This window comes from Gigantopelta aegis, chromosome 9 (genome assembly GCF_016097555.1).
Source record: "Gigantopelta aegis isolate Gae_Host chromosome 9, Gae_host_genome, whole genome shotgun sequence".
NCBI lineage: Eukaryota > Metazoa > Mollusca > Gastropoda > Neomphalida > Peltospiridae > Gigantopelta > Gigantopelta aegis.
The window spans coordinates 9,436,391-9,445,517 of record NC_054707.1 but is presented as its reverse complement, the minus strand read 5'-3'; the positions used below and the strand labels follow the sequence as shown (position 1 = coordinate 9,445,517).

At 38.3% G+C, this 9,127-nt stretch overlaps 1 protein-coding gene across 1 annotated transcript; it reads left to right on the top strand.

The window, feature by feature from the left end:
* Window positions 1-318: 318 nt before the first annotated feature.
* LOC121380826 lies at window positions 319-6,128 on the top strand. Its single transcript, XM_041509810.1, has 4 exons — window positions 319-372; window positions 2,871-3,169; window positions 4,444-4,548; window positions 5,607-6,128. The coding sequence occupies exons 1-4, from the start codon at window positions 360-362 to the stop codon at window positions 6,123-6,125; spliced, it is 936 nt and encodes a 311-aa protein (XP_041365744.1). The 5' UTR covers window positions 319-359; the 3' UTR covers window positions 6,126-6,128.
* Window positions 6,129-9,127: the final 2,999 nt, after the last annotated feature.

Sequence of the window (9,127 nt, the reverse complement as noted above, 5' to 3'; positions counted from 1 at the left end):
TAAACAGACCTGAACGTTCTTTACTAGGATGTCTGTGGTCAAAACGTATGCTCGGTGTAATAGTTGATATTCACATTAATATTTCAGGTTCCCCTACTTTTATATATATATGTGTGTTTTCGTGCGTGTGCTTTTTAAAAGTAGATAGTCAAATAGTCGAAATCATGTTTAACTGTTATTAGTCAGGTAATTTCTTTTCTAGATCTAAAGAGGAACAAAGTGTGGAAGAAACTTGATAGACGAAAACCATGCAGGGCGGATCAACAACCGGGTAGCTGAATATAAATCGACCACCAACTAGCAAATATAGTGCATTGCTTCTTTCCTAGCTTTCGTGCTCTTTGTGTGTGGTTTTTTTAATGCTTGTTGCAGGTTTGAAGAAGGGTTTTTTTTTTATTATTCCCATTTTTATTGACAATTTATCCACACACTGATGTATACAGTGAATATGACAAAAATATATTTAACTACATGAAAAACAACGTAGTTAAAGAGATATTTAGCTAAAAATCAAATATATGTGACTGATAATCAGACATACATGTATGAAAAATTCAAAAGGAGACTGATGATACTAAGTATCAAAAAGGAAGAGAAGAAATACAATCTAAGTTTTAAATAAATTGTGACAAATTGACCAAAATTTGGTGAATTTATCATAATTACACGCGGAAAAAACTGCTGCTTTTGTAACATAATAGTATTCAGTCAACTCATTTTGGATCCATTTCAAATTGGGTACATGTGCATTGAAATGACTTTTAAATATTAAGTGTTTTGTAAAAAATACAATGACATTAATGAGATCATTATTTCTGGTTTTAAAGCCAAAAATTACATTTTGTTTATTAAATTTAATGTTACTGCCCGATTTTATATGAATCCAGTTCTGAATATCAATGCAAATTGAGTTGACTAAAGTGCATTCCCAAAATAAATCGATAATTGTACCAAGTTCTAAATTACAACAATTACACTTTAGACAAGAAATATAGCCAATTTCATATAAATAGGTATTAACAGGAAGTATATTATGAATTATTTTAAACTGAAACCAGGACATTTCACTACTATCAGTACAGCAAAAAGGAATTATATTTATAGTTTTCCAATCAGAATCTGAAAAAATACAGTTAAAAATGTTTTCCCATTTTAAGTTGTATGCCGATTTTGAGAACGACGAATTTAGTAAAGTATTATAGTAATGCTTACTTCCTCTAGCAGTTGTATTTAACTTTCTAATATTATATGACAATATAGGAGACGGCAGCTTATTTTTCAGTTCAACTTTACACAATTTGAAATATTGTTTTACCGCATTAATTACACCTTGGTAAGTTAAAGGGACATTCCTGAGTTTGCTTTTAATATGTTACCGACTAACAGAGCCTTTTTAACGATTGGAATTACATATCAAATAAAATAAATCCCCAGTCTACAGAGACAAATGCCTTTTCAAAGTAAATTAACAAAAATAAGCCAGGAATTTGTTGATTTTCTGTGTACTCCATGATGTCATATATTAGTCTTGTTACCTCAACTATACATCATCCGGACATAAAACCTTTTTGTTCTTCGCTTATTATAATTGGCAACACTAATTTTATTCTTTGTGCTTCAGCAGCTGATGCAATTTTATATGAAACGTTTAACAATGAGATTGGCCTCCAATTTTAAAAAACATTGTTTAGGCTTATTTCCCTTGGGAATGCATGTAATAATACTTTGTTTTTGAGTTATAGAACGATTGTCCGTTTGAAATGCATAATTCAATAATCTTAATACATATTTATTCAAGTCACGCCAAATTTTTAACGAGAATTCTGCGGTAAACCCATCAGGTTCTGGACTCTTTTAATTTTTCATCTTTTTAATGCTATTAGTGTTTCATCATATGTCAATTCACCTTCAAGTTTTTCAGCATCTTTTTGATTAAGTTTAGAAAAAAACATTTTCATCAAATAATTTATTAAAATTTATTTCAATAATATCTTTTTTAGAATATAATTTTTCATAAAATATTTTTGTTTCATATAATATATCTGATGTTTTATTAATAATTTTGCCATCATTAGTTTCTAATTCAGTAAAGGATTTATTCAAAACATTTCTCGATTCTAAATTTAACAAATATTTTGTCGGTTTCTCGCCTTTTTCCATCCATAAGCTTTAGATCTTATAAAATTTCGTTTTGCTTTTTTAATACTTATATCTTCTATTTTACTGTTTATCTCTTTAATTTCATTTATATTATTATTATTTTTTTACTTGAATATCATTTGAAATATATAGATCTTTTGTTAAGTCATCTAGTTTAGTACTAAGTCTATTTCGTCTATCATTCGAACTTTCGTTTTAGTTGATGAATATAAAAGTGTTTTTCCACGCATCAGAAGTAGTAATATTTCCCATAATAATTGATCGTTTATGGTAAAGTCTGAATTATTATTTTCTGTATCTTTGTATTGTTCAAGACTTTCTTTTATAGTTTCTTTGACTAAGCTTACATATTTATGACCATGAAGTAAAGAATTATTAAATTTCCAAAAACCTTTTCCTCTTTCAGTTTCTTTTAATTTCAATGTTAATGTAATTGGTGAATGATCAGACTTAAAACTTGGTAGAATATTACTTGAAGTAACTGAAGATAAAAGGTTACGTGAAATAAGAAAAAATCTAATCGTGACTGTTTTATTGCGGTTGAAGAAAGGTCCTCCCCCCTTTTTGTTGCTGCTACTACTGTTACCGCTTTGGCTGCTACTACTGCTGCTGCCGCAGCTTCTAATGTTGTTACTGCTATTGTTGATTTAGTGTTGTTGTTGTTGTTGTTCCTGTCCTTGACGCGTTCTTTTTTCATTAACTGTCACCAGACACCGTCTGTCTGGACACGACGTGCACATCATCGCTGCCTCCAATGTCCAGTGACGCCAACTTCGCCAGCGTCTTGAAGCCAGTGAGTCGCGTGAAGGACGTCAGCGCTCGACTGACGGCGGCGCTAGGAGCCCGGATGGAGTCGAGTGCAGTGACGTTCATCACGGCCGCGTCATCCAACCACTTCCTGGAGTCACAGGCGCTCATCAAGAACCTCCACCGCAAAGTGTTCCCGAGTCTCGACAACTTCACCTTCTACTACTACGACTTGGGTCTCGAGCCCCAGCAGAGGCATCAGGTACTGGTATATTTCATTTCATTTCAACTTTATTTTCTTGAATTTAACCAATTAAGGTTCAAGCACGCTGTCCTGGGCACACACGTCAGCCATCTGGGCTGTCTGTCTATGACAGTGGGTTAGTTATTAGTTGGTGGTGGTTAGTGAGAGAGAGAGAGAGAGAGAGAGAGAGAGAGAGAGAGAGAGAGAGAGAGAGAGAGAGAGAGAGAGAGAGAGAGAGAGAGAGAGAGAGAGAGAGAGAGAGAGATTAATGCCCTTAATAATATGTTGTATGGTGACACGAGTAGCTCAAACCTTTCAAACACCTGTGATAAAAGTGGCACTAAGAGGATTATAAAAAAGGAACCGCGAAGCTCCCACCAGACAGTGATTAATTCGATGAACATTGAATAACAACCAGTCACCTCGCCTTCATCTAGCTCTGCCTTTCCTTTCCCACATACCCCTCTTCTGTTGGTCCTAGCTGGAGCTTGTCCAGTGCAAAATCTTTAAATGCTGCACCGTTCGCTACACCTTCTGGGACTCCAATGAACACCCAGTACACAGACGGTAACAGAGGTTAACAGTTCAGTTTTGTGAGACTAGGTTTCAGTTATAACCTTTTGTACGTCACACCCTCCATATTAGACTTCAGGGTCAAAAATGGATCAGATTGTAAATACGACCAATAAAACGATTGTAATTGTCCTGTTTAGTGGAAATAGACACCTCATTTATTATTCTATCTCAGTTAGTTCAAGAGCTACAGCATACTCTCATTTTTAATATCATGAACAACGACCATCTTGGATTTGAAGATCAAGATGGTCTCAAATTGCAAAATTAATGTCAACAATAGATTGATTGTGCATCCACTTTTTAGTATAAAAACACTATTCCCAAATATTTCAAGAGCACTTGGCATTTTCAATGTGGTGAACAACAGCCATCGTGGATTTCAATATCACGACGCCTTCAAATTACAAAAATACCCCCACAAAACATTAAGCATTCATGATTCATGATTTTTTTGCAGATATGTTGTTTTTAGGTGAAATTGCTAATATACCGATAATCATGGTTCATAGCATAAATCTTATAGTTGATAATTCTGTTGATCAATGTTTAATTATTTTTTAACGTTTATTTCACTAGAATTGTGTACATTACTGTAGATTCCATAGAGTCTGGCCAGTCACTATGTTTGCGTAAACATATACCATAACCATATTTATAATGTAACTAGAATATTAACCTGCTGTGGCTGTTTGTTGTTTTGTATTTGTGAATTACAGTTGGAGAAGTTTTGTAAGTGTGAAGTGAGATCGTATCCTTTCCACGTGTTGCCATGGAGATTTGGCTTTCTGCGAGGGTTCACCTGGAAAGTTATACTAATGCAGGTATCTTTGATCATAGCAGTGTAGCGCGCCATGGCGTTAGTACCTGTATTTCTAGGTTCACAACCGTTATGCATACAATTCCTACGCCAGGTAGGTGCACGTGTTCACGTCGTAAATAGTCCCAACTGAAAGAGTTTTTTTTAAGGTGATTAGGGTTGACTTTACATTTCACGTTTTTGAGAGACATTACAGACGTTTTATAGGTATTGATACCCATATTACTGCTCAAACGTGATGCGTGAATACATGTTATCACACACATTTGTCAACAGGTTATTTCTCACGTACCCCCTCCTCTCCTCATTTTTTCTCTGGTTACTTCTCTCTCTCTCTCTCTCTCTCTCTCTCTCTCTCTCTCTCTCTCTCTCTCTCTCTCTCTCTCTCTCTCTCTCTCTCTCCATCCTCTATGTTCTGTTACTGTCTGATTCTGTCTCTCCTCCCTCTCACCGGCCTCGGTGGCGTCGTGGCAGGCCATCGGTCTACAGGCTGGTAGGTACTGGGTTCGGATCCCAGTCGAGGCATGGGATTTTTAATCCAGATACCGACTCCAAACCCTGAGTGAGTGCTCCGCAAGGCTCAATGGGTAGGTGTAAACCACTTGCACCGACCAGTGATCCATAACTGGTTCAACAAAGGCCATGGTTTGTGCTATCCTGCCTGTGGGAAGCGCAAATAAAAGATCCCTTGCTGCCTGTCGTAAAAAGAGTAGCCTATGTGGCGACAGCGGGTTTCCTCTAAAAACAGTGTCAGAATGACCATATGTTTGACGTCCAATAGCCGATGCTAAGATAAAAAAATCAATGTGCTCTAGCGGCGTCGTTAAATAAAACAAACTTTACTTTACTTTACTCCTCCCTCTCTACCCCCAACAAATTAAAATAATAATATGTTAGATAACAAATAGCTATTGTTTAAAAGTATCGTCAAACAAATAGTTCCTTTCGTTCCCTTTTGTTTTAAAACACATGTCTACCGAGGACAGAACTAACTAATGTCTTGTTCTATCAAACAATTCTCCAACATGTTACTCTATACGTTCGCATGTTGTTTATCCCTAGGCACATCTACCATTTACCGACATCCTTGTATGGGTTGACTCCTCCATCAGGTTTCTAACCGGGAATCTCGAACCCATGTTCAAAGAGGCCAGGTCTACAGGGTTGTTGCTGTCGAACGTTCGCTTTTCAGTTTCCGAACACACGTCAGAGAAAATGTTTTCGTATTTCGGTGACCGCGCTTGCGAGTATTCCATTTACAACGAGGTGGAAGCTGGGTTCCAGGTGGTGCACAACGAACCATTCGTCAGGGATCTCGTCCTCAAGACGTGGTGGGCATGCGCAGTAGACCCGGACTGTATGAGTTCCGAGTACCACGACAAACAGTTCCACTGCAGCCCAAAGGTGAGGAGTTACAGCAAATGTCACAGGTTCGATCAGTCGGCTCACACCTTGATTCTCGCTAAGCTGTTCAGAGAAAACATCGCCACGTTTTACCTCCAGAAGGGTAAATACCATGTTGTTAAGAGGAAACAAACAGAACACTACTTTGAAGAGCTGGAGAAGAAAGGACATAAATGACAAATATCGGAATGTATATCATATAATTTGATCTTGTTGTTGCTTATTCATCTGCTTTCTGGAAGTGGGAAGGAAGGAAATGTTTTATTTAATGACACACTCAACACGTTTTATGTACGGTTATATGGCGTCAGACATATGGTTAAGGACCACACAGATATTGAAAGAGGAAACCCGTTGTCACCATTTCATAGGCTACTCTTTTCGATTAGCAGCAAGGGATATTTTATATTCACCATACCACAGACAGGATAGTACATACCACGGCCTTTGTTACACCAGTTGTGGAGCCCTGCCTGGAATGAGAAATAGCCCAATGTGTCCACCGACAGGATCGATCCTAGACCAACCGCGCATCAAGCGAAAGCTTTACCACTGCGCTACATCCTGCTCCCTGGAAGTGGGAAGTAGGATTAATAGTATTTAGTATGCCTTGATTCTTGCTAAACTGTTCAGGGTATGCATAATGACGTTACTCTGGTCAGAAGGTAAAGTATCATGTTGTCAAGAGGCACAACACAGAAGGAAATAACAGAAACAAGTCACAAATGTGTCATATACTGCCTTTCAGAGCTGTTCCTGAATCATCACACGGGGAAGTAGGAAACATTGTAATTATAATTTTACGTTTGGTCAGTCTGCCATATTCCCCCATGCATTGTAATTATAATTTTACGCTTGGTGAGAATGTCATATTCCCCCCATGCATCCCCGTGTGATGAGTTATAGAACCGCCCTTATTAGTTGAGTGCATAAATTTCGCCCCTACATACATACACGTCGTAAAGAGGATTCTACTCCGTAATTATATATGTCGGATAAAGTTTCCAGACTCCGTGCAACCATAAGAAAATAACATGTAATGATAATAACACGTAAATACATTTTATAATCACTGCATGCAAGCTGTGTAATCGAGATCGTACCATATCGCAGCTGTGTAATCGAGATCGTACTATATCGCAGCTGTGTAATCGGGATCGTACCATATCGCAGCTGTGTAATCGGAATCGTACCTTATCACAGCTGTGTAATCGAGATCGTACCATATCGCAGCTGTGTAATCGGAATCGTACCTTATCACAGCTGTGTAATCGAGATCGTACCATATCGCAGCTGTGTAATCTAGATCGTATCATATCGCATCTGTGTAATCGAGATCGTATCATATCGCAGCTGTGTAATCGAGATCGTACTATATCGCAGCTGTGTAATCGGGATCGTACCATATCGCAGCTGTGTAATCGGAATCGTACCTTATCACAGTTGTGTAATCGAGATCGTACCATATCGCAGCTGTGCAATCTAGATCGTACCATATCGCAGCTGTGTAATCGGGATCGTACTATATCCCAGCTGTGAAATCGAGACCGTACCATATCGCAGCTATGTAATCGATATCGTACCATATCGCAACTGTATAATCGGGATCGTACCATATGGCAGCTGCGTAATCGAGATCGTACCATATCGCAGCTAAGTAATCCAGATCGTACCATATCACAGCTATGTAATCCACAACGTAAAATATCGCAGCTGTGTAATCCAGATCGTAAAATATCGCAGCTGTGTAATCCAGATCATATCATATCGCAGCTGTGCAATCAGGATCGTACCATATCGCAGCTATGTAATCGATATCGTACCATATCTCAGCTGCGTAATCGAGATCGTACCATATCGCAGCTAAGTAATCCAGATCGTACCATATCGCAGCTAAGTAATCCAGATTGTACCATATCGCAGCTATGTAATCCAGATCGTAAAATATCGCAGCTGTGTTATCCAGATCATACCATATCACAGCTGTGCAATCAGGATCGTACCGTATCGCAGCTATGTAATCGATATCGTACCATATCTCAGCTGCGTAATCGAGATCGTACCATATCGCAGCTATGTAATCCAGATCGTACCATATCGCAGCTAAGTAATCCAGATAGTACCATATCGCAGCTATGTAATCCAGATCGTAAAATATCGCAGCTGTGTAATCCAGATCGTAAAATATCGCAGCTGTGTAATCCAGATCGTAAAATATCGCAGCTGTGTAATCCAGATCATACCATATCACAGCTGTACAATCAGGATCGTACCATATCGCAACTGTGTAATCGGGATCGTACTAAATCGCAGCTATGTAATCCAGATCGTACCTTATCTCAGCTGTGCAATCGGGATCGTACCATATCGCAGCTATGTAATCCTGATCCGTATCATATCGCAGCTAAGTAATCCAGATCGTACCATATCGCAGCTATGTAATCCAGATCGTAAAATATCGCAGCTGTGTAATCCAGATCGTAAAATATCGCAGCTGTGTAATCCAGATCATACCATATCACAGCTGTACAATCAGGATCGTACCATATCGCAGCTGTGTGATCGAGATCGTACCATATCGCAGCTATATAATCGAGATCATACCATATCGCAGCTATATAATCAATATTGTACCATATCGCAGCTGTGTAATCGGGATCGTACCATATCGCAGCTGTATAATCAAGATCGTACTAAATCACAGCTATGTACTCCAGATCGCACCATATCGCAACTGTGTAATCGGGATCGTACTAAATCGCAGCTATGTAATCCAGATCGTACCTTATCTCAGCTGTGCAATCGGGATCGTACCATATCGCAGCTTTGTAATCCAGATCGTACCATATCGCAGCTGTGCTATCAGGATCGTACCATATCGCAGCTATGTAATCGAGATCGTACCATATCGCAGCTGTGTAATCGAGATCGTGCCATATCGCAACTGTATAATCGAGATCGTACCATATCCCAGCTGTGTAATCAAGATCATACCATATCCCAGCTGTGTAATCAAGATCATACCATATCAGAGCTACATAATCTAAATAATATCTGGGACAAGCAAATGTTCAGTTCAGTAGCATGGTTAAAAACGTTTGTCAAACAAAGACTCTCAGACCAGTTTTTACAGAACTGGCAAAGTGACATTTCAAAATCCAATAAAGGTTTAACTTACA